The following is a 26,891-nucleotide window of genomic DNA, read 5'->3' as shown; positions in this document are numbered from 1 at the left end:
CAAATCTACTCCAGCCCTGAGGAGCTGTTTGGAGGGTTGCAGGGTAGGGAGGGGGGGGGAAAGGGAGTTGGTTTTTTGCTTGTTTCATTGGGGTTTTTTTGAAACAAAACACTAACCTTAACACACACATTCACAGTTAATCAAATGTCATGTGGGTTGCCAGAAAAAATAGCTACCGGTAAATAAAAATGTACCATTTTAGTAATAAGTTCCTAAAGCTGCATAGGTGGCAAAGTATCAGTTATTCACTACAGGGTACTTGCTTAGTGCTAGAAAACCTGATTCCTTGTGCTATTCATTTTGGAGAAATGAATAAATTTAGGCAAATCAGGAGTGGGGTAAATCTGGAGAAATTACAAAGGGGAGGAGTTCACCTTCCTGGCTATGGCTTTCAGGTCTGTCCAGGACTACTTACTCCAGTATAAAACTGAGAGCAGAAATATGATCACATACTAAGGAGTCTAATCAATTCTGGTTTCAACACTGAGCCTATTTAAAATAGATAATGGAATTGCTGTTCCTTGTTCTGTTCTCTCTGCACATTCTCAAGACAGAGGCAGTAGGTAAGTCCTTGTCTGCTCTTTCTAACCCCATGTACCAACGTTACTTTTATTTATGTTTTGTTTCTGACTATCAGTACATACAGTACCGACTCTCTAATACTTTTATACAACAAATGGAGAATGTTTTATTTATTTCTTTGCCTTTTATTATTTGTGGTAAAATACCAAGTCTTGACTTTTCTCATGAATGAACGAGTGGGTTTTTTTTTCACCTTTAGAGATTCTAGTTGCCTTCCTCCTCCAAGAAAACTCAATGAGGTTTGACTTGATCTCTATAGTTAGTTATATATGTAAATTTAAAAAATCAAAATAGGATTTCTTTATCTGGAAACTTCTTAATATTTCAAAAAGAGCTTGGTTTTGTCTTCTACTCATATTTCTTTGCCATTTATGATATAAGATGAAAATCTTATGGTTGACTACTGAGAAAGAAAGAACAATATGTCTTTGCTGCATTAGCCCAGCAGATCCATCTATTTTTGCACTGTGTGCACTATGTACATAAGTACACTGTGCACTTACGATGACTAGATTAAATAGCGACCTATAATTAGTATTGAAAAATGCAGAAGGTATTTTTATGCTTCTATTAGATCAGCAATGCTATAACATTGAATAAATCACCTTTCCTATGTAAATATCAGCACACAGCCTCAAAATTAAAGATAAACACTGCAGTTCTTAATAGTAATGAAGGGTCTATTGTTTGCACTAAAATAGACTAGACTGCATTAAGGAAAAAAAGAGATACAATATTATCAGAGGTATCAGAGGGAAGCACTGCACCAAGAGCCTATTAAAGGGACACAGTTTTAAAGCAGATCAAGATTCAGTTGTCAGACTTAAAGTAACAGAGGTCTGAGGTACTCAGAAAGTGCCATAAGGAGCACAGCCTGAGCACTGGGGAAATGGGGGTTTCCCACATTTTATTTCTCTGTTCCTATTTAATTCGCTATATCCACAGCTCAGTAGCTTGCCTTTTCCAGATTTTTACCTGTCAATTCAAATACCTTCCCTCTTCTTTAGTCTGCATTTTGTAGGTATTCTGTCTCTGGAGGCTTCCCTCATGTGGTACAGGTAAACAGAAACACAAAGAACCTTTGCTCTTCCTAAGTCTACAACTGGTGTTTGCTTGATATTGATTACCAACTGATTAACACTTTGTTAAATTTACTGCTCTGTTAAGGGATTTATTACAGGACCTTGAAAGACTATTTAGAAAGCCCTTATGGGCTTTTATTAGATTAGTATTAGTAATTAGTTCTTTAGCAGACGGAAGTAAGATAGGGAATGCATATAATATTTTTGTAGCTTTTATTTCCCAACCATGATTATTTCCACTTTCTCCTCTGAGTGTAGAGGCAATCTACACAGTCATTAATGCACAAGAAATCCACTCTCCTCTCCACCTTCTTTTCCAAACCTTTTACTGAGGTAGAAGCTTCACAGGATACACTATGCTAAGTTAAAGGCTGAACATTTCAAGAAACCTCAATGTTTGAGAATGAGTTTAAATTATTTTTTGTTATATTTGGAAGGTTGGTTTGTTGGGTTTTTTTAAACAAGGCTTTCATTTCTATCTGACCACTTTTCAGAACTAGCTTGAGTGATATCCATTTATCAGCTCATTTAACATACTTTCACCACAGCTGTTTTTCTAATCTGGGCAGCCTCATAATTCACCACACTTAAATAGTCAATATGACTGATTCCTAATCTTTCAAATTGCTTTCAGCCTTGACCTGGCTTAATATCATAGCACCTACATTTTAAAATCATTACTAATAGTCCTTACAGGGCTTTATAAAGAAGCAGGCTTCATTGTCCTCATGTTACAAAAGGGAAACTGAAGCACATTGGTGCTGCCACCTGCCCAGAGATCAATCAGCACCAGGAAGAGAGAGAAACCATCTAGCTTGAACCTCTGTCCAACATCTCATCCACAGACTTATATGGATCTCAGTTGGCATGTTCCATTAATAGCTGCACTGCTGCACCTCAAATGGCTTGTTTGATTCCTTTAGGAGATCAATGACCCTCTGGTACTGCTACTAGACAGGCAGGAGAGGCAAAATGTCTGCAATGTTCCAACAGGAACGTTGCAAAACTTTTGAGAGAGAGGTTTTATTAATGGTAGATTTAGTCTAGTGAAATCCAGAGAACACCACTTGTAGAGGACTGTGATATACATCCATCTAGAAGCTTTGTAGTGGGGTTACAGCAAGCTCCATGTGTTACTGAAAAACAGTTTTCTTTAAGAGGAATGGAGTGAACCCCAGCATGTTTTAATCTTTTCTTTATCACCAACCAGGACTCAGCCATGAGAAGACTTTCTCCCACAGTCCATGCTGTAGTGCTCCAAGACGTTGATGCATGATAGAACACGATTCCTCTAATTTTCTACATTTCTACATGCTTTCAACTTCCACAAACATAAAATTTACATAACCATGCTGGCACTGATTTTGTCAGCATTAATTCTCAGTCTGATGTTTCCTCGGGGTCCTTCAAATACAAAGCATACCTGATAGGTCTATAAGCAGCGTAAAAAGAGATGCTTTAACTTTTTCCATGGCTGTTTGTAATGGTATAGACTGCACATATTATATTGGAATGCTGGTGCACTTAGATACACTCTGGGATGAAAAGTTGCATTTTCAGTTGTTTAAGAAAGAAGAGTAGTAACTGCAATATAAGACCTTCAACATAGAGAAAAGGCAGTAAGACATAGCTGCTTTAGGCAGTAATCCATAGGTTCTTTAGGAAATATGGATTACCTCAATTTTCCTCTCTCCACCCACCTAATCCAACAAATGAGTAAATATAACTGACAAGCTATCACTGACATTATCTCAAAGTAGTTATCTCTACTGTCTCAGTGAAGACAGTCTTTGCATCTCAAGTTGTCATCTTTATGCAGGATACGTTGCTTAGGGCTTCCTTCTCTTCCTTGTGATAACTCAAGCTGCCAAAATAGATTTAAAGGCTTACATGAATCTGCCTACCATCATCCATACGTATCTGTCTATGCCATCATTGTCAGATCCACTGTATGCAAGAAGAAACAAGAGCTCCCATTTGTCAGGTTGCTGAGTGTGCACTGAGAGCAAGAGCTACCCCCTGATACCGCTCTGTACTCTCCCCTCTCCATGTGGCTGTGTAAAGTGCACAAGCAGGCTTCAGGCAGCAGAGAACTTTTTAGCTGTATCATCTGTGCTGGACCAGTAGCAGCACTTGGCACTTAATATCTTAATATTTTTTAACTCATGAACTTTCCTATTAAATGGAGATCCTGCAACTAAATTTTAGCAAATGAGCTCTGTAAGAGGGACTGTCATGGTGAACAGAGGTTTAGACACTCTCATATTCACGGTCATATTTGGCTTAGAACTGGAGGGGGTTTATGACTGAGAGAAGAGTGGGCACAGATTGCTTGACCAGGATATCCAAGGATGCAAATACTGTAACCTCAGAGTACACATACTTCCTTCCACAGCTTATCATAGAGGCTCAAAGTGGTAAAGCATTGTAACAATTTCATTCTCACTCTCTCTGACACTAAAATTCAGCAAAAGATGAAAAGCGCTTGTGGCAGAGCAGCAGGTGAGACAGTGGAGCCAGAAAGCAGCTCTTCAGTTAACTGTAACAGCCTGTTTCATTTTGGGGGGCAGAGAACCAAGCCCAGCAGGCAAAGAAACAACACTGTATATCACTGGAAGACTCTTGAAAGGCAGCTACAAGACAGTATTAGAGTCATATATGGAATAAACTTTGAAATGTTTTTAACTTCTTACATTTCTGCAGCCTGCCAGGCGTGGCACCCAGACACATCTGTGTTGCACAAACGGATAAATTTGTGTCAGAACAAGAATGCTTTGATTCTCTTCACATTAGTCTATGTGCGAAGTTATTCAAGAATATGTACGGTGCAGTCACACCTTGCTGTAATCTACATTCATCTGCAGGTCCTGACTTCCTCTTAAAGAATTACACATGTATGTGTTATAAGATCACCTCTGCTGTCTCCACCACATAAGAATCCAACTGCCCCTCATCCCCATGCATGAATTCTGAGACGCTGAAGAGTGATTGCATATAGCATGTAGTGCTGAATGATTTCACAGATTAGACGAACCCTGCTTTGGTTTTATCTACGCTGCACCTAAGGCAGCATACACCTATGTGATGCCTTGATAGGCATCGAGGTTCTTGAGCAGACAGATTTTTTACTAGGCTGATGCATCCAAGGGCATCACAGCTCCAAGTTCAAAAATCATTGTTCACTAGTTTGCAGCCTGTTTCTGGCGACATGCAACGAGTGGGCAATTTTCCATGTACACAGTGGACCCAATCACATTAGTGATGCTCCATTTAAGGATCAGCCTGACTAGCGTGAGTACACTACATTGTCATCAATTTGTATTAACTCACCATTTAGCTGACCTCATGCAGAGCTGCAATGTGCTGCATCACCTTGTCCTTCTCCAGCATCCAAGCCAGGGCGCTCTCCTGCTGCTCCTCATTTCAGCTCTGGGGGAAGGGAAGCAGCGTGGTAGAAGCCATACATAGCAGCCATACGCAGGTGACCAGAGACATTACTTCAGTTTAAGTATTATTCTCCTTTCTCCTATAACATAACAATTGGAATATCCCTTATGTGCTGCAAGGTGCGTACTGTGATACTTACGAAAACTGCAGTCACGATTTCTCCTAGCTCTTACATTTAGATTTTGAAGACCGGAAGCAAAAGAGCAGTTTCATAGACAGGCACTGCTGTGAAACACCTTTCTTTTAGCTGTTCAAATAAGCAGCACAAACCTTTAGGTCTTCAAGACACGCTGCAAGGTCCAGTTCCTCAGCTAGGTGTCTGTCTCCATGCAGACAGGCTTTTTTCCCCTCTTGTGACATGGCAGGAGATGTTTTATTATGCTGCAGAATATATCTAATGGCTTGTTATTAGATTTTTAGTCACATTTCTAGCCATAGGATTGGTCATCATAAACCCAGCACAAAAGACCACAAAGGGACAGTAAAGCCATGAAGTAATTTGCTTGAATTAAATTTTTAAAATACTAAAAAAAGGATTTCTGAGTTTTACTTGCTTGAATTAAATTTTTAAAATACTAAAAAAAGGTTTTCTGAGTTTTATTTGACACTGCCTTCATTGTAAACAAAGCAAAGCAAAATATTCCACAGAAGCAAATCACCCTAGCCCTGGATCCTCATTTTTTGCTGAAGGTCAGCTTCCTTCTTCGATACAGCAAATTTATGAGGACACACATATATGACAGAGGCTATGACAGTATCACAGGTCACACCTAAAAACATCCTTCTAATTCTCTGACACAAAGGAAGTAGTTTGCAAGTGTTTATAGGGCATATCTAGAAACCTCCAATCTCTGGATTTTTCCTTTAGTTTATATGTATTACAGTCGAAGATCTCATTAAAAATGTGATTTATGAATACATGTGCCAATTATAAACACTGAGCTCAAATCAGATATAGTTACTTGCAATGCTTCACTACTACAATAAAGCTTATTTTCAAGGCTAACTCCACATAATAGCTTGGAATGTCCATACATACAGATGTATATCATTATGAACAATAAAATTTCCAGGTAAAACTGAATAGAAGAGATACGAATGATCACAAACACTTGTTTTTACATGGTTAGAGATACACAAATCTAGAAATAAACATGTGGAACTGATTTTGCCTGTCAAAGTAGTAGATCAGGACTTCCTGAGGATGTGTAATACTTATGAATGTATAAACACTTACGTATATATGCATATATGCTCAGTTTGTGTTCAGCAATCTCATTAATTAGAAAGACAGACTTAGTTTCCACTTGCTTTTAAGTTGCTTTGTCTTTTGTACTAAAGATAATAAGTTTCACAAAGCAAGCTAAAAATAGAATGAGGCCAACACAAAACAAAGCTAAAAATATACCACATGCAAAACTAGCTTTTGCCATTTTCATAGAAAGGGCCAGCCTTCACTCTGCTCCAAAGCTGGTGGTTACAGATTTTAGGGATGGATTTGAAACCGGGACAATAGAGCCGTAATGAGAACCACGATATTCGGGGCAGCCTGGGCTTTCTGCAAAGCGGCGGTGCAGGGGGAGCACTATCAGCTGTGTCTCTCAGAAAACAACGAATTGTCAGCAAGGACATGGCTGAAAGAGGGTGACAAGAGATCTAAAGGGACAAACAAAGGAGTCAGTCAGTGAAAGAGAGAGAAGGGATTTTAACTAAAAAGCAACAGAGGATATTCTTACGGGCGCAGTACTTCAGGCTGTTGGTGGCATAACGGTCATTCACACTTCAAGAGATTAAATACAGTTAATAAAAATAGCTAACCGTCAACATATAAAATTAATACATTTCCAACTACTTTATCCAAAAGGAAAAAACCTGCTTTAGTAACTCTTTTGTGTGGCTTGTCAAATTAAAAGGGTGATTTTCAGCTAGCCCAAACACCACCTGTCTCGGCACTGCGTCAGAGGAGCTGCAGGCTTCCAAGCAGCAGCTCAGCAGGTCCAAGTAGGGCAGTAAGCAGGCAACAAGTAGGACAAAGTAGATTTAGGAACTTTTATGGAATTCAGGCAATCTGACCATGGTCCAAAGAGCTTAAGGGTCTTTTCCTAGATCACACAATAGCACATTGGCAAACTGCTAACACCCTGGCTTCCAGCCAGAAGCACTGTCCTCCATCCAGCCGTGTAAGTGAACAGGAGAGGGAGTTCTCAACTGAAGGGATTTTTTTCCTCAAGTTGCCAAGCTAGGCTTGATAACTAAAACAATTGAAAACATTTACAATAAAATGAAAACAATACGTAATTGTATTGTTTTCCAGATATTCTGGTGCCAAAAAACAGCTTCGGTCAGGAAACCACTTGTAAATTTGACAAGGAAGAAACAGAGATAAGTAGAACTGCTTACTTGCCAAGAGAGACTCCCTAAATTTAACTGTCCTGAACTTTGTGAAGGAAGAGGAGGCCTTCAGCCCAGTTCAGCCCCGCTCTAAATTAAAACCCAGTAAAGTCAAGGTGACACCTATCATATGGTGCATCACCACTCAAATCAAGAATCCATAACACAATGTAAGAGCCAGATATAGTTGATAATATAGCAATTGTAAGTCCAGGTGGATATGTATACCTACTGGATATGTATACTGAATTATATTACTTCCAACGATGAGAACAGTGCAAATGTCTCTATTTAATGCCAATTAGGTGAGGAGCTTTTGGAAATCCTGGCTAGTATCTAATACTATCTTGAGCAAAGTGTGGATGCTCATGGCTTAACTCACGTGTACCAGCAAGGTGTGGGAGTAAGCTATGAAACCCTCCGGGGCAGCTCATATCACAGCAATGGTTTCAGCACCTCAACTACACAAACAAACAAACCCCCCATGTTCTGCTGCATTTTTCTGAGCAATATAATAAAAAAGAGGAAAGAAAGTGGGGGAGCTGAGCTTTTATCAAAAGATCAGGCAGGTGAGAGGACTGCAGGATGGGCTCCGATATGTACCGAGTCCCTGTAAGAAAAGGGCTTCAGAGAAAGAGAGGCAAAAGACTTAGAAGTGGAAATGGTGGAAAGGTGAAGGGCACATTGTCAAGAGGTGGAACAAAGGATGGATGAAGCAAGAACAGGAATTAGAAATTATGAGGGAACTATTTGAATGCTGTAAACACCAGGGAGGGAAAAGAATTGTTTAGGGTGGTTCAATGATATTTCTAGGAGTGATGGGATGCAGATAAGCAAGTGGAAAATATAAGCTATTAAACAGGAAACATTTCCTGACAGTGAAGGCTAATGAACTGTGGAAAAGTCTCCTAAGGGAAGTGGCAGGAGCCACTCAGACAATAAAAACTAGACTAGACAACATACCTTAGGGCATAATCATACCTAAGACCACAGACAACTCCATGTGACAAGTATCTTTCCTTCTTGCTTCAGAAATAAAGCCATAAAGCCTAGGGGGAAAAGAGGACCATCGTAAATGCAAAGTCCCTGTACGTAGGGAGGAATCACACCTAACTCAAATAAAATACAAATGCAAATTCTCCGTGTAAGTGACACAGGGTATGGCAGTTTGGTTCCTCCTGAGCAGTATCTACACAAAAGATCCTGTTGTCTAATGTTACATTACTGCCAACAAAAAAAAAAATCTAATTCACCATAAACATTAATTCATTGTTTGCTCAGGCATTCTGCAATGTTTAATTAGCTCATTGTTTAAGGTTTAACAGCTTTAAGGACCTTTTTCTGAATTGCTGAATTTATATCCTGTTCTGCTTCACTAATACCATCCCACTTTCTAAACCACAACTGTGATAAGTACTTGATAGAAAAACAGTAATTCTTTGTTAGTTTGTTGACATTAGGAATTTTGCAGAAAGCTTGCAAAAATTAGATGCTGATTATTTGGTGCATGTTGCATTCAACAGACAAAGGAAAGAATACTCCTGAGTCCTGGATGTAAGGCAGCGGTAGCCACCTGAGGGGTGGATTTTTTTTTTATTTTAATTTTCTAAACTTTTTCTCCCCATCATCTTGATGTGCAGGCTGAAACATTTTTAGTGTGCTTATATGTCAGTCTACTAGAAGGTGATTGAAACACACAAGCTTATTTGAGAGAACCTGCCAAACACCTCTCAGATGGTAAGAAGTCCATGGTTGCTTTGTTTGAGGAGTGTTGCTCTCAGACTCAGCAATAAAAGGCTCCATAACCCACTTCCATTTCACTCCTCTGGTACAGAGACACTATATCAGGACCACTGATACCATAATTTGGTGATATTTACCCTTTCCCAGTGTTTCCTGTGGTCGTCTTTGACTTTCATGGTTCTATGGTCATGGTCTAAAAGCTCCACAACCTTGCACCAAATGAACAATGAACTTGCTGCACTTACTGCTAATTGTGAATCATATCAACCGTAAAATTTGATTTGCATTACAGTAATGCTTTGATGTCTAAGTCATGATCACACTCCCATTGTGCAAGGTACTATACAAACCCAGAACAGTAGACCTTGTTCCAAGAATTTACTGTAAACAGCCCGGAATACCTCAACCGACCTTGATTTCTCACCTGACAACTTTCCTCTCTGGTTTAACTCACATCCTAAAGAGTTTGAGACCAAAGCTTTGCAGGTAACTATCCTCTCACGCCACATAGATGCTACCACCTTTAAATATTTGTGTCCAGGTTATTCTTGTGGTGCAGCATTTTTTCTCCTGAAGGTTCATGCACATGCAACCTGCAAAAGACCACTCCAATTACGGGGTGCCGGAGCAGCCAGTATTAAAACACATACAGACCACTGGGATCGAGCAGTTGCCGAAAATATGTGCGCAGTCATTCTCCATGCAAACACTAACACATATGAAACATAATCAAGCATTGTGAAGATTGGCTTACCTGGTATTCGCTAGGCATTTATTGATTAAAATATCGATTAAGGCACTTGGTGACATTCCGTGTTTGGAACTTCTGGTTCTACTGTTTCCCAGTGGAGATGGGAAATCGCTCAGCGCTGCTGGGGGTCTGGCTGCTGGCTTGTGTACACAGGCCTGACAAAATGCGACAATCAATTTTAGAAATGGCAGGTCCCAAAGCTAAGTTTTATGTATGTTTAGAAGAGTGTCAAAACAACACAAACCCTTGTCAAAACCAGTCTTTTGCTAATTATGAAATATTAGTCAAACAATGTAGAAATCACTACAGCTCTTACAATATGAACGTAGCAATGTTGTTTACTTTTCTTCTCAATATGACCAAACATTTGCTTAACTAGAAAGTGTCAACATTATTTATAGTGTTCAGCATAAATTTAATTTTTGAGAGACGTGAACTTAAACAGTATCATTTTTTTCAAGATTATATTAGTTTCCACAAGCTCATACAAGTCTCCATCTGTTATTACAGCTAGCCCTGTTTTATATCAAGGTTCTATTTATAACTTCTAAATACTTAATAGATGGTATTGCTATGTTACTGATAGGAAGATAAAGGTGTTAAAAGCAGTTATGAGCCTTCCAGCACATGTGCTTGTTGTAAAAGGGCACAAATTATGGTAATTAGCAATCTAATGACAGGACTCCTCCATAATAATCCCTAAAAATTGATTAGCCATTTATTAAAATGTCTGTAATTTACTAACCATAGGCAAACAGAAACGATAGTATTAATCATGATTATAAGAGTGTTTGAGTTGTTATTGATCAAAGTTAAATAGCCAAAGAGAACTATTCCTATTAAAGCCCATTTAAACTTCATTGCTCTTATAAACAACCATTGAAGCATGCTGCAATAAACAAAATCTTACTTTTCTGACTAGACCAACACATACTAAGTTAAATCAGCTCTCTTCCTCTGAACTTCACATTTCTTCTGACAATGAAAAACGAAGATTAAGACATTCTATTGAAAAATTTTTCAACCATCTGTGTGGGATCACAGCTGAGTTAGATTGAGGATCCTTCATTTCTTCTAGGTAATGGGATCCTTCATTTCTTGAAATTCCTTATTGCACCAATCTTTAAAATAGTTCCTGGAATGAAGTGAGATAAGCCACCTTGCATAAGTCAATATACAACTATATGAAAGGGTGGCAAGTACAGAACTGAGAAAAGGAAGTTTATTTTAACACTACATATATTCAGATGTGGAACTCTTGCCTGAAGAAGTTGCTGAAGCCAAAGTTTCAAAACCAAATTATTTAGAACTGCAACCCATCCAGAGTTCTACAATTTCATGCTAGCATTCTTTTTGGAATGGTTATTAACAGGTGTAAACTGATACACTCAAGACGAGGAGGAGATTTAGAGGGAGACAGTGCTGCCTACTGCAGGATTTTTATGCTCTTTTCTGAATTATTTTATATTAGAACCCAGCTAGACTTGCTGGATGGTGTGCTCCACACTTTACAGGCAAAGCACTCACCTCTTACCAGCCTTTGTTATTTATATATTGAAGAGATTAAACATCTTACTCAAATAAAATCAGGCAGACAAAACCAAGAGGTTGTTAAAACTGCGTGCCCAGTTATCACTCTCTGAGGATCACAAGTTGTGAATCCATTTCACATCTGCTTTTTTGGGGGGACAATTTGTACAGCTTTTCATTCATCCGATTTTCAGTATCTGATTTTTTATTTATTTTATTTTAGTTGGAGTCCATTGGTGCTATCAGTCACAGAAGTATGAACATCCACAGTGCAAAGGTACTGCACAACAATTTATTTTTCCAATTACATTAGTGTTTGGATTCTTCTGTTTTTGGAAAAGACCTCTTACAGAAATAATGCAAAAAATTCACACAACCTGGCATTTAATGTTGCATGATTATGTTATATACAAACATAAGTGCTAAACAGGATACCTAAAGAAGGGTATTTTGAAGATACCCGTTTGTTCTAACTCTTAATTTTGTTTCAGCCAGGGGTAATGCTAAAAATATAAAAAGAACTCTAAATGTGCTCCAGAGGTAATCATGCCAGCAAGCTGGGTATAGACAGCCATTTAAATTCTTAAGGACAGTCATGAAAAGTCCTAATGTTTTACCTGCAACTGCACCTTTTGTTTTATCAGCCATACCCATCTAGGCTGCCTGCCCCCTTGCTCTTCCCTGCGTCCTGCCCAGCCCTCCCTGGAACTGACTCTGCTGGGAACAGCACCAGCACCAGCACCACCTTCTTTTGTTTTTTATTAATTTTTATAGTTAGCCAACCTCAGTGGTAGTTCACTTTCTATTTTACAGCCATTTACACGTGCGTATTTTCCTATTAAGCTTAACAGAATATTCTTAACAGACATTAATATTTTTAAAACTAAAAAAAAAGGATATGCTAAGAAAGATCCTGTATTTGATTCCAACATCCAAAGACATGTCCAATTTCCCAAGCAAGAATCTATCGACTGACTGGTGGTTTGGCTTTATCAAGGATTTGCAGTGTACAGAAAAAAATTATTTTCTTCATCCTCAAATAGATCCTCGACAGTGGTATTCAACATACGCCACCTGCAAGGGAAACAAACAGTCACCTATCAATATTGTCACCAAAAACGTCATTCATGACAAAAGCCTTAAGCCTCTGAATTTTGAAGGATATGATGTGAAGGGATCTTCAAAATGGAACATAGAAAATAATGGACATACAGGCAAGTACTATCAAATTATAACTGTTATTATGTTACTCGTGCCTTCACTTGGAACCATCCATTCACTTCTTCCATGTCCTTGGCAAGGTGTTCAATATCACTACTGCTACTTAAAAGCAAGCAAGCAAAAATAAGATAGCACCCCTATATTTCAGCAATAAAACTATCTGAACCAAGGTCTTCTGGGAGCTCTTGGGGAATTATCTCATTTTTTGGATCCTGGACAAGTTCCTCGAGCGTCTCAGCAGAAATTGGTTCTGTGCATATGCAGTAAGAGAACTTGAGATGCCCAGGGAACCTTAAGGGCTAGGAGGCAGGCGAGTGTAGGATTTTAAGACAACAGTTTTGGTAGTGGTATATAACTTCTGCTGAATGCTCCTATACCCTTAATTTCTGGGCTTGCCCTTTCTGACTCTTGCTTCTATACAAAGGAGAATTCTGCAGAAGAGCACCACAATCCTGGAAAGTCATTCAACCAGTGGCTTGCAGTGTGTGTGTCTTACTAGTTCTTTAAATAATAAGCTGAAATCTTCTGAGATTTCAACCTGTTTTCCCCGCATGCAGAAGTAATCTAATGTGAGTTTGTTGATCTGCTACTTAACAGTGAATCAGTGAATAGTAATTTAGCGCTGTTTCACTTCCTCTATTTCTTCACTAAAAGCAATACTAATGATGATGCTTCAACAATATTATAATAAATTACTTTAATTTTTTTTTAATTATCTATATCTTAGATGGATTGTTTTAACTGCCAAATCCCTAAAATGGGAAGTTGCAAGCGGCAAATATTTTCCTAATGGAAAGGTAGGAAGGTAGACATCTGGGTAGATTTTCACAGCCAGAGATTCTAGTTTATAACATCAGTATTTTGACAGACCACAAGAAAAAGACGTTTTGACTTTTCACTAGTATATGGGTTAATGACTTTCCCATTACAGAATGATATTCTAGAATCTCCATATTACAGCTGCTGTACATAGAAATATCTTTTACACAAAAATTAATATTCATAAGGATTGGTCAGAACTCTCATCTTTCCCAGCCATGCAAAAGGATTAGGTTTCTAATCTGAGCTTTTAAAATTTCTTCCTTCTGAGAGCAACCAGTTCCTGCGCTATGATGAGTACAACGCTGAAACTGTCATTACTTAAATTACAGCTGCAATTAGAAGCTCTACGTGAGATTAAGCTATCATTATGTTTGATGATGTGCAGATAGCAAAGGTCGGTGTCTCAAAGGTCCTACAATCTAAATAAATAAACCCAACAAAGATATGTTACTCATCCATTTACAGGTAAAAAAGCAAAGTAACTAAATGACTCATGCAAGCTTCCAGTTCATTCGGAATTCAGAACAGAAGTGAAATCTCTGGGGCTTCAATCCAGGTCAAAACAACCTTTCTTATGGAAAGAAAGTATTGTGCTTAATGTAGATGTTTTAATAAGTCAGTTTTAAAAATATATCCCCAAAGTCTCGAGGATAGGAAGTGATGGTGATTTATAGCTAGAAAAATATTTCATAAGAAAATTTTGTTTTGCTGTTAACAACAGATCAAGCATAACATTAAATAGGCTTAATTTGCAACACTGCTCTAAATTAAAACAGAATATCTCTATACCCTGACCAAAACAAATGTTACAATGCAGACAAAAGGAGATAAAAACAATGCTTAAAGATCAAATGCACTGTGATCAAGTTTACTTTTAAGAATACTTTGACAGAAGGTGTTCTCATAGACAAAGAATGAAGGAATATAGGGTCTTCTGAAAGGTATAAGTAGCTCTGGCTCCTGGGGTTATAATGGTGTGAAAAAATCCCTACAAATCCCCTCAGCGCAATCAAGAAAAGACAGTCTGTTTTCTTTAAAATGCAATTAACTGGTGATACTCCAAAGGATATATGAGTGGATGCCATAAAAGTCTACAGAACCCTTATCCTGGAACAATCCAAAATAGTGCCCTGCCTTTTTCCTCCATTTTACAAAGGGAAACAAATTTATTTTATTTATTATTATTTATTAATCTGAAGTATTGAGTAGGTCAGTTCTCCAGCAAGTGAGGCTCTACACAAGTCGTTCAATTTCACAGAGCAAATCCTAGATGGAAATGGGAATGGAAGCTCCAAGTGCCACCTCATAGTGGGATGTCCAAATGCTGTTGCATATTACTGGGAAGTGGGCAGTGATATTTTTCCCTTTCGCCTCAAATTAATCTCAGCTGGCATTTTGTAGGAATTGAGCTTCTGCAGAGTTGAACTGCTGGAACACTCGGTATGAAAATCCAAGCCAGAACTTTAGGATAAATTTGAATCTCAAGAACATGCATCTCTACTCTCAAATACTATTAATGTATGATCTGATTTTTTTTTTTTTAAACTACTTATTTGTTCTCCCCAGTTAAAGTAACATTAAGCACATCCCCTAAAATTGGAGGTGGAGGTCTGGGAAGAAAATACAAGGCGATAGAATTTCATTTGCACTGGGGAGACCGAGATGGGAAGCAATACCTTCCTGGGTCAGAGCACAGCATAGATGGAGAAAAACAAGCCATGGAGGTAGGTGAGACTCTCTGTCTGCTATGGCTTTGATTCAAGCACTGTGGCTTTTTAAGATACTGTTACACAAAAACTATTGGCTAGTTCTCCTACGAAACCCCAACAGTGGAAATAAAGATCGAAGGACATATTGCTCGTTAACCAGAACACACAGGAAAACACACTAGTTTGGCATAGCAAAGGCACCGGAGAGACAACAAATCTGGAGTTATATAGCGTTTGGGGAGGAGAAATAATTAAAAGTCTATACAGTCTGATTACACTCTCACAGTGCTCGTTCAGATTACGTGTTCATTTCTGGGACTGCAACCATGAATTGGCCTATGCAGCCAAAAAAAATATCCTCTTCGAGGCAAGACAAGACACCAGTGCTGATACCCATGGGCTGGTGGAAGGAAACCACCCCTCTTTCAAATGATGATGTAAAAATCTGCCTGTTCCACTGCACAGGCTGAAAATCAAGGGCTGCAGCAGTCCACAGATCACTTCACCTTCTGGGGAGATGTATGAATTGACACCGTTTTTGATGAATGAAGTTTCAAATGATAGTCTGTTTATTGCATAGTCCCTGCCTCAGGTCAAGGGCCTCGGGCTGTCTGTCCCCAGCCCGTGAGCAGCAAAGCACCTCTGGCCCCACTGCAGTGTAGGTGCAGAGAGGCCACCAGGCTGCCCTTACAACAACGAACTGTAGAAGAAAATGAACAGATAATTTGCCTTGACTATTGTGTTACAGCTTCATATTGTCCACATAAGAGAAGATGTTTCGGATATAACAGAAGCAAAGACAAAAGGGGATGGTGTGGCTGTGTTAGCATTCTTTATAAAGGTAGGTAGCCAAATTTTTCATTTCCCATCTCAAATCTAACAGCAATTGGCTGAGTGATTGTGTTAATGTTACAGTAGTCCAAGACCTAAACCTCCCTGTCATCTGCAGGCATTAAGTGCCAGCACTTGGTTTCTTCACCCTTTTCTGTATTCTGCTTGCTGTTGTCTTTTAGCCTTGTGGTTCTTTTCTGTTTTATTCACAATTAATTTAAAGCAACCAGTTGCTGAGAAATGCATGATCTGGAATCAAAATATTTGCATTTCAGGTTGAAGAAGAAAATAAAAACTATGCAACTCTAATAAATGAATTAGAGAATCTTGAATACAAAGGTAAGACACTTGTGTTGGTCAAAACACAACATACGGGCCCAAAACTGAACACAGTACTCCAGATGCAGCGTCACTTGCCTAGTCCTGCTGGCCACAATTTGTGATACAAGCCAGGATGCTGTTGGCCACCATGGCCACCTGGGCACACTGCTGGCTTGTATTCAGCCGACTGTCAACCAACACCCCCAGGTCCTTTTCCTCCGGGCAGCTTTCCAGCCACTCTTCCCCAAGCCAGTATCTTCCATGGGGTTGTTGTGACCCAAGTGTGGGACCCAGCACTTGGCCTTGTTGAACCTCACACCATTGGCCTCAGCCCATCGATCCATCCTGTCCAGATCCTTCTGTAGGGCCATCCTACCCTCAACAAGATCAACACTCCCACCCAACTTGGTGCTTAGGGACATGGTTTAGTGGTGGTCTTGGCAGTGTCAGGTTTATGGTTGGACTCGATGATATTAAAGGTCTTTTCCAACCTAAACAATTCTATGATTCTATATATTTATTTTGAGCACATACACTACCATGTAGTTCATGGTCTAATCCTGTTCTAATTACAGCAGAGATTGTTACTTGAAAGTCAAAGCCAAAATATAAAGGTTAGTTTGTCATGCACTCAGAGCACCGCAGGTGAGAGAAAATCTAGTTCTCCGTATCTGCGGTGAAGAAACCCCCCAGAACCAGAATGAGTATTCCTGCTTCTGCTGGAGGAAGCGAAGTGAGAATGCAGAGTGTTAACAGGAGAGGTGTGTGTAACTTGTGCCGTGTGGGACCCTGCAGTCGGCAGTCAGGGATCTCGCGAGCGGTGCACTGTGGCTGCCCCAGGCGGCGTGGGGAGCGTGTGTGGGGATGAGGCTTTACACAGCCACGAGCAGCAGCCGCGTTTGAAGACAAATGTGAATAATACCTGTGGCCGCACTCGTTACAAGCAATATTTCCTCATGGCTTGTCCAGGGCAAACAGGACAGATAGATCCTCTGCCACTGAGTTCTCTTCTCCCACCTGAGGAAGAGCTTGGAAGGTACTATCGGTATGAGGGCTCCCTCACCACTCCCGACTGCCACGAGGGTGTCATCTGGACAGTATTTGAGAAGCCAATTGAACTCAGTTTTTCTCAGGTAAGTCACAGAGGCACAGCCTGGAAGGCTTGTTACGGTTATTTTGCCCCTTCAGCTGCCGGCTCAGTCCCACAATTCAGCACAGGCTTGTTAGCTGCTGCACTGCTTTGCTCCTACGACACACACACTTGCTTGGCATGCGTCTAAACATGTGCCAGTTTTTTGACCGTATTCAATCAGCTCTCAAAAAATGGCAGGAAAGGGGAAGGAAGGGGAAATGACGATGTGAAAAGAAAGCCAAAAAAACCCACAGGTAACACCTAGCTCAGCGCTTCGTAAGCAGCGCTTCCACTGTAGTCATCTGCTCACACCCAAATTTCACTGCTTTTCTCTTGTCACAAGTATTCGGATACCAAAACAGAATACTTAAAAATGCAAACTTTTAGACTATCAGCATCAGCTTTAAGCAACCCATTTTTTTCCTACAGAGAAGAACAGGAGACTGAATCATGACTGCCTCTAAAATGCAGACTGTTTAGCTGACAGAGTGCACTGTTAAAAAATTCTGATGTCCTGAAGTGGCCTCTCAGCAATACTGCTAGCCAGCACAGCCTGGCCGAGAGACACCACCTGTATTTTCGTTCCTTACCTGCAGTGTAGTCATAATGACTTCAGTCACACACGCAAGCCTCCATACCACAGCACGCAAGAGCGAGCATGTGCTTGCTCTGAGCCAGCTTCTTGCTGAAGCAGTTAGAAATTTGAAGCGAGGAAAGAAATCCTAGTCCTCTTACTTTGTGTCACTGTGACGTGATGGACGAGGACAGGACTGTGTGCGTCAAGAGGACTGGTGTAACCAGGCCTTTGGGCTGGATAAAGCATTTGGCTCACACGGAAAGGAAGTCCCTGTGATTTCAAAGGCTAAGAGAAGTCATCTGGTGGTGACCTCTGGCAGAAGCCTCCGTCACATTGTTTCCTGCAGCGTTTAATGCATCCATACAGTTCAAAACAACAATGCCACAGAGTAAGGCACTGCAGATTTATAACATCACAATTTCCACTGTTCCATGGAAAAAGAATTTAACAATATCTATTCTTTCTCCAATGTCCGCAGATTTCTCAATTCTCAACAGTTCGCTTCGATGGGGACAACTCAACTCACATGACCGAAAATTTCCGGCCTGTTCAGTTTCTGAATGAACGAAAGGTGTACTGGTCCAGTGCTAGCACCCTCCTGCCTACTGCTAAGGTTTTAATGTCGGTCCTGATGCTTACGTACCTCCTGAGTTATCTTTGCCAATGAACACTTCTCACCTCATTCAAGGTTCGGGGCTTTTTGGAGTTGTGGGGTTTTTTTGTTGCTGTTTAGTTGGGCTTTTGTATCAAGTATTCTCTCTAACTACCAACTCACGAATCGTATCTGAATACAGAATTTAACCTTTTCCTCCTCCTGACACTAAGCAAGGACTTCTGTTGCTGCTCTTATGTAAAATGAAACCCGTTGCACTAAATTGCAAGAATCCAAAGGAACTGTAAGATAAAGCTATGAAGATTCAAATTAAAACAAACAAACAAACAAACAAACAAACAAAAACAACAAAAAAACAGAACACTTAAAAAAATCCATTAAGATGGATTATCTGCAAGCATATAGTTGTAACTCAACACTGGAAGGACACTTTACAAGATATACAGAGGACCTACAGGAGGAATATGTTCTTAAGTGCCTATGAAGTGTTTTGCTTGGAATATGTTTACATTCAGCACTGCAAATCAGGAAGACAGTAATACATGGAGTAACTCTTACCATCCCTACACGAAGGTACAACACAGAGCAAAGAAAAAGTGCTTACACACAATTAAGCAACACCTGGGTCATCCTATGTAGTGAAGGATATGTTACAAATTTCATCTGTACTAACACAATTCCCCCCCCTTCTTCCTTCAGAATATCTGAAGTCAATTTTTAGATGAAGATACTGGATTCCTTTCATTTAATCTTCTGATTCTGGATTTCAAGTTTCTCTGTTAAGCCTATTTATTCAGCCTAGCACAGCATCTTTCTCTGGGATGCCTGATATGATGTGCTAAAAAGAAAAAGGGAAGCTCAACCACCTGTATCAATTGCACATCTGAGGGGGAATTCCCTCGCTTTGGAGGGCTGCATTTGAAGCATGAGACTTTGATGATCCTTTGCAGTTTTCATTTGCCTGATAAGATGGGACAGCTCAAGAAATTACTCTTTCCAGTATCACTTTTTAGAAGCTTTTAAATTTCAGTTTGAACATGTCAGTGTGAACATTTCCCTATGAATTCCGTCCCCTCCTTTATTTTTGTGTAACAACATTCCTGTAAAATGTTCACATACAGTTAAAATTCATAGTTTTCCCAAGAAGATTGTGATTTAACTGATTTCTTCAGATCTTACACAATTACTTACAGAAAAGCTCAATACATTGGGAAATGGGATTTCCTTGTACTATTCCAGTTGTCTCTGAAGATAGACATAACAGTTTTCTTCAGCTATTGCCATATAACGTGTTACAGCTTCTTTTAGAATTTTAGATTTTGGACAGACCAAAATAGGATTTCATATTAGCAGACCTGTATTTTTTTATTTAGGGCAATGTTTGCAGAGATGACTTTGTATTACAGCTATATGGCCATTTTCAGGAAAATCATGGCAGTGAGACTAACCACAGCTCACCAAAGGAGAAAAAGCAGGGTGAAAATCATTTTCATATTTAACAACTAGTAATATAAGCTTAAAAAAACCACACAGGAATACAAATCCACCTTTTTAAGTTTAGAGAAATGATTAAGACTTTAACTGTATTTTTAGCTAATTGAAAAACTTTTGAAAAGCAAACATTAAGCAAAGATTAAAGTTTAACAGTCACCTATACTTTCATTGCCTTGAGTTTTTATTTCTTTCGTCCTTGCTGAAAGAAAATCCACACAACACTCATTCAGAAAAGGAACATGACTTCTTTGCCCCTATTTTCTTCAAAAAATTTAGGGTTGGGTTTGCATTTTTAGGGGATGAGGTGGGGATTTGCAGTACATTGGGACGTTTCTGATGTCAGCAGGCCTCTGGAGCTCTTACTTCCCATGGGCCATCAGGCTGTTACCTGCACATAGCAAAATTGCTTTGAGCACCGCACGGTGCTCAGCAGAGCTGGTGCACACACCCAGCCCATCAGGTAGAGGACAGGCAGATTTCTTACAATGAAGGGAAAGGTACCATGGGTTTACGCAGTGTAACTTCACCTCTGTACAAACACTTGGCCAGTTAGTCAACCAGGATAAACAGTTGCCTACTTACCCATCTGTTGAACACCTCTGTTAGCTATGGCCATTACATCCCTCAACATCCCGCAAGAAGAGAACGCATCACAAAATTAAGAGGAAAGATGCTTCGTTTTCAGGCTATTTTACAAGATGTAATAAATGGAAGTATTCTGAAAGGCTGACGTTTTAATGTTCTTCCAAGATTTACGAGCAACGTAATAAACAGCACAATCACATACAGAAGTCCCATAGGCCTGGAAGCTCCTGTTTTAAAGACCAGTGATGTGAATACTCCTCAAGATGTCTCCACTGAGAACAATGTCTTTTGCATTAAATAAGCCCCCTGCATCTGCTGGAAATATGTGTAAGAGCACACCAACCCTCTCCATACAGATTATTTACTAAATTAACGAAGTGATTCTCATTTTATAGGCAGCTCTCCTATGGATGATTGGAAGAAATTATGGAGGATCTGGGTCAACTGTCATTTATTGCTAGTGATAAATAATAAATCACAGGGACAACTTTTCACTAGGTTGTGCCTCAGTTTACCATATGGATAGAGAGGAGCATTTACGGCTCCATTTAGTTACGATGTGGGAGGATCTTATTTACTATGAAATGTATTTAAACATAAGTAAGAAGAAGAAACAAAAAATCTGCTGATAAGATTTTCAAGTCCTTTGTAAGTACTCTTCTGCACAAACCTCTGCATGAGTAAAATCCAAATAGACAAGTATGACCATTTTTACTGAGTGAATCTCAATTTTATGCCAATGAGAAAAAGGGAAATTCTACAATATGCATTTGTGTCAATGATCTAGTTCAATTTGGTCTTTGTCAGAGGCACCTCTTTGCAACCAGGCAGACACATTCTCCTCTGGTGCAGGACGTGACAATTCCAGGACTAGTATCAATGTAGTAAATCAATACAAATCTACAGCAAAAGCTGTTTGATGAAAAAAACAGTAAAAGACAGGAAGGCTTGAAGTGGGACATTTGGTTTTCTTTTGTGAAGATAGTTATGGAAAAGTAATTTGCTGTTCCACAGGTAGCTTCAGGCGCAGATTTTCAAGAATTGTGTCTACGCTACGTTTGGCACGAAACTTCTTATATTGCGAAGACACTGGGAAACGACAGTAACTCCTGAAGAACTAATGGCCAAGTTGTGATAATACAGGAAAGGGCGGGGGGAGGAACAGAGGTATTCAGAAAGACCCAGAAAGAACAGTATTTTCCCACGTACAGAAAAGTTAGCCCAGAACTTTGCTAATAAGTTTCACATATGTTGGAGCCAGAGTTGAAGACTGCTTAACTTCTGTGACTGAAAACTGGAGTACAACAGACAATGAAACAACACTGGAAACTAAAATTCACTAGAGATGTATGGTTTAGGTTTAAAACAAAAATGACCAGCAGGGGCTTTGTCAGTCTGAATCAAGTCAGGGGTAGACTAGCATTTGGATTGCAGAAAACCAGACATGTGAACTGATTGTGTTCAAGAGTGCAAGGACCAAAACATTCTGGCAGATTACCAAAGTTTGGATGTGGCTTTGCTTATAAGAACTCTATCCCATGGAAGCAGCTTGCGTTTCAGTTTAGGGTTTACCTGTAATGGCTGTCACGGTAGAGTCCGTTCACCATAAGCCTGAACAGCAACTAGGGACTCACCAGGCTTCAGAAGGTCCTCCCCTTTCCTAAAAATATACCAAGCTGAGATTACATGCTGTTGTATAATGCATCCAAATAGCAATCCTTTTACAGTTTTGGACTGGAGCTTGATTTGAGTGCAAACCTTCAGAGGTTTGAGAGGTAAAGGAGCAGATCTGCCATATGAACACAAGCCCGGCTTCACTCCTATCACAATGATCTGACAACCAGCAGGGGAATGGGGGGGGGGGGGGGATAGGGACACAACAGGAGGGACACGCACAAAAAGAATTCCTAATACAATATGTTTTCAGCAAAACATGTTCTCAGGAAGCAGAAAGAGACAAGGAAACCTAGCCATTACTCACAAGAAATATTTACATTATCCACAAAGTATTTCAAGAAACTTGCCAGCTTTGTTGTATGGTCAGCTCCTCTTGCTGACAAACATGAGCTCAAAATGTACTTTTCTTCTGTACAGAATTATTTTTCTATGACTGCTTGGAGAAAAGTATACAGCTTTTTGTCTTTTCCTTTCCTCCCTTGCCTATCCAGCAGTGGATTTCACAGGAAAGACAGCATTTGCCAGCACAACCAGCAGCCCGCCTGGTAAACAGATGTCATATAGCAAATCCACGTAAAATACCCTCCATCCATCTGGAGTCAAAAAAGGATAGAGAGAAGCCTACCTAGCTTCCCAGGCTGGTTTTGAAATTTAATAAATGTGATAGTACCAGGTGTAATATGTCAACCACCTCTGATCCAGCGACAGGGGAGCTGCACCTTGCACAGGAGATAACACTCCACGACAAAAATAATGGTTGGACTCTGTGATCCAACCTAAATGATTCTACGATTCTATAAAGGATTCTGTGAAAAAATGATTACGCTTAGAGATGTGAGGGTCTCTTCAAGAGAGTTAAAAGTGGATGTGGTGATTTTCTTCCAATAAGCACTATAAATGACATGGGATTTAGAGAAGTTTCAATGACAGAGAAAAAATGTCACGGTAGCTCTGTGCTGCCAGAGGTGGCTGTGGAAAATGTTTTATACAGGGGAAAATCATTTATAAATGAAGAAAAAAAAAAGGAAATGTAGGATTTACTTGTAAATTAATGTGTATCTGTTGAAAAGCCAATAAAACTCTAGCTGAGATGCACTGTAGACATACACGTGCGGAAACTGAGCCTGGCAGCCTCCCGCCACACTGCCCAGCCTGACGGGCTGCTTCCCACAGACACCGGGCGCAATCCCGCATGGAGCAGCGTCACCTGTGGAAATGTACCCCAAGAAGCATCCGAAAACCACCTCATGTGTATGCTGCATCTCTCACTTGCTGCTTACAGAGCCTTTTGATGGCGTCTGTTTCAACACAAGGAGACGAACCCATGAGGATGCAGCCGAGGGACCCTTCTAGAACGCCCGTCTGAGCCATCTCCTACCCAAGGACAGAGCTCAGCCTGGCAAGTCTTTGTGCACCTTGTTTTTCTCAGTGTTATTTCCCTGTTTGTAATCTCCTTTGCAGACAGGACTGACTCACCGCTTTGCCAGTCACAGGCTGTGGGAAGCGACGGCCTGGCCGGGCCGTGGCCCCTCTCAGGTGGGCATGGCGGCCTGGCGGCCTGCAGCACCCACTGCCACCAAAGTCGGGTTCAAACGCCAGGCAGGGCAGCCCTGCTGTTTAAAAAGTGAACCAAAAGGAAAAGAGGAGGGGGGTGGAAAAAAAAGAAAAAAGGGAAAAAAGAGAAAATGACCCTGTCAGCACAGCAGGGGTGGCAGGCTAAGGGTTGGGCACCCACAGACCTCGCCTGCTGCTGGCCGCCATCTTCTGAGGGTCCCTTTCAGTCAGGCTGAGGGGAGCTCCACAAGCCTGGTGACCCCCTTGCTGGGGGCATCTGCTGGGGGCCCCTCTCAGAGAAGAAAACAGCTCCATGCTGCCTTCCCCACCATGTTTCAGGTATTGTAGCCCCAGAACTTCAGGTGGCAGAGACATGAACGGTGGCATGGCGGCAAACATTGCACCTCCATGAAACCCCCAAGAGCAGCGTTGCTTCGGGATGGTTGAGGAGCTGCAAAGTTCGGCACCAGCAGCTGCAGGGAATAGGGGTGACATTTCCAGCACATTTCCAGACATTGCTGGAGGAACTGGCCAACACCTCGGGGCCACCTATGCAAACTCTGGTGCCCATCGCAGGGTAAGAAGCCATCAAAGCAGCTGGGAGCATGAGCAACAGAGCAGTATCACCAGGGCCATGGTGATATCTCCTCAGCCATGGTGGGTAAAGCCAGGGCAGTTTGTCATCTCGATGACCTCCAAACTCTTCCCAAACACAGACACAACTCATTCAAGCCAACTGCCGAGAATGGGAACCTGCAGCTTTCATTATGAAGTTTAAATGTATTTCCTAAAAATAACCTGCTGTTTGGGGCTTTTACTATCAGAAACAAATCCATATACACTCATAAACCCTGATTATAATTAGTCACACAAGTAAAATTATGAGTGTAATTAACTACAGCAATTAATTGAAATGCCTTTGGGACATTATTTCCCTTCTTGCAGTGGCATGCGATTTGCATTTAAAGTTATATTCTAAAAGGTATAAATTTGTAATGAATTTGGGTTATTTTATTATCTTCTACCTATTAATATCTTCTGAAATGATTTAGACATCTAGTACTCAAACAGTTTCCAAACAGCTGACACTATTTTAATAACTATGGGTTTTGTTTTCTTCTAATCTGGCTCCTCCTAGCTAAACTTTTCCATGCCCATTCTTTTTATGATACGAAGAGAACCTCACAAAAATATATTAATCTCCATCTACCAAAATTACCTTCATAATGTCAACACGCATTCACTTCCCACATTACTAAGACTACTCGTTGTTCCCAGCACGTAGGAGAAAGGTCGTGATTGATTAGTTTACAGATGTGTGGTTATGAAGGATTTATGTGAGAGAAAGGAAAGGATAAGTTTTACATGTTGCTGATTGTGCTGATGTTGAGATTAAGGCCTAAATAAATCATAGTGATTTTCTCTCAAGAATGCTATATCTTTGAAAACCTAGGAAAATCTGATTTTTTTGTACATTAAACTCTCAGCATTACACAAAATGCTTTCTTATATGCAGTAAAACATAATGTTGTGTGTCCTGGAATCCAAGAGTCGCTGCTGAACCTACAAATAACCCTGAGAGAAAAAGAAAAACAGAAAGCTGCTGAAGGTAAAGCAAAGCTGCTGCTTAAAAGAGCAAGATAAAGACTCGAAGACAATCACTGAGGTGCTGAAGTCTTTCTCCAGCCCCTTCAACTGAAATTCACTGCAACTGATGGCTACTCAGCTTTCTGTGCAGCAAAACACACATAAGTAGAAGGGAGGATTCACCATTAACTTCCATGTCCTCAGAGAATTTCAGTGCTCCAAATCATTAATGTAGCTCAAACATTTTGGGAACTGGGTATTGGGACAGTCCCAGTCCAAGGAGCATCCCTGTGTACAGAGAGCTCAGATGAAGTCTGCGAAGCAGGTTGTAAGCGGAACAATTGCTAAAGTTCCATTTACTTCAGTGGTTTTACAACAGTTTGACTGGCAGAGAACACAGTGTCTTATCAAGCACTGCAAAAAGGACTCCAGTGTCACTCATAAAAAAAACCTGAAATGGGTTTCTATTGTCCTGACTGTTAATATTGCAGTGCCAGAGCATAAACGGGAAGTTTGGGTTTATGATCTCAGAGATATGAATGCACATGTTATGGAACGAGATTGATTTATTTTAAAAAACATCTACTAAAGCCCATAAAACACAAATATCCAGATTACATAGGAATACGTTTTAAAAGTCAGTGCGATTTCCACTGAAGCCATAGGAATGTTTTGAGACTGTGACAGAGAAGAGTTGGTAGGGCAACAGGCAATCCGCAGTTCATGATTTACAAACGCCTCATATAAAGCTTATTAAAAAGAAAAATCACGCCTGACCATTTCTCAGCTCACCAAACAACTTCAGTAACAGATTCACCCTCAAGAAAGACATGTCAGCTTGGTGAAACCTGGTTGCTTCTTTCTCTAACATGAGGCAACACACAGAGGAAGTTTATAAAAGGGCTGTGCAACAGAAGTATATACACAGAATCACCTCTGGCAGACAAAATTCATTTACAAAAGAAAACGAGCACGCACAGTAAGCTATGTAAGATGGAATTAACTCTTTGACTAAGACACATAATGCTAAGTAAGTCTTAACTTCTCCAGAAGGTAGAGCTGCCTAGAGTTTTCAACTTTCTGGATAAACAGAATAAATAGAGGCTTAAAAAAAAATCAACCAACCAACCAACCAACCCCAAAAAAATAACCAAAATAAAAACCTGAGATAAGGGTAAAAACACCCCAACAAGTTGAGAAAGTAAAAGTTTACTTTACAAAAGTTATTTTGCAAAATTTGTC

The 26,891-nt window shown here is 40.2% G+C and overlaps 1 protein-coding gene across 1 annotated transcript; it reads left to right on the top strand.

Annotated features, from left to right (window-relative positions):
* Positions 1-505: 505 nt before the first annotated feature.
* CA4 (carbonic anhydrase 4) lies at positions 506-18,806 on the top strand (the record flags this gene model as incomplete). The annotated part of the gene is made up of 9 exons (XM_082493047.1): positions 506-563; positions 782-853; positions 11,756-11,803; positions 12,570-12,740; positions 15,136-15,293; positions 16,027-16,119; positions 16,385-16,448; positions 17,400-17,563; positions 18,618-18,806. 9 exons carry the CDS (start codon positions 506-508, stop codon positions 18,804-18,806), a joined length of 1,017 nt encoding a protein of 338 aa, XP_082349173.1.
* Positions 18,807-26,891: the final 8,085 nt, after the last annotated feature.

The sequence above is a fragment of the Vanellus vanellus genome (assembly GCF_965231255.1).
Source record: "Vanellus vanellus genome assembly, chromosome: 19".
NCBI lineage: Eukaryota > Metazoa > Chordata > Aves > Charadriiformes > Charadriidae > Vanellus > Vanellus vanellus.
Note: the sequence above shows the minus strand (reverse complement) of the source record. Positions and strands in the feature narration are given on the sequence as shown.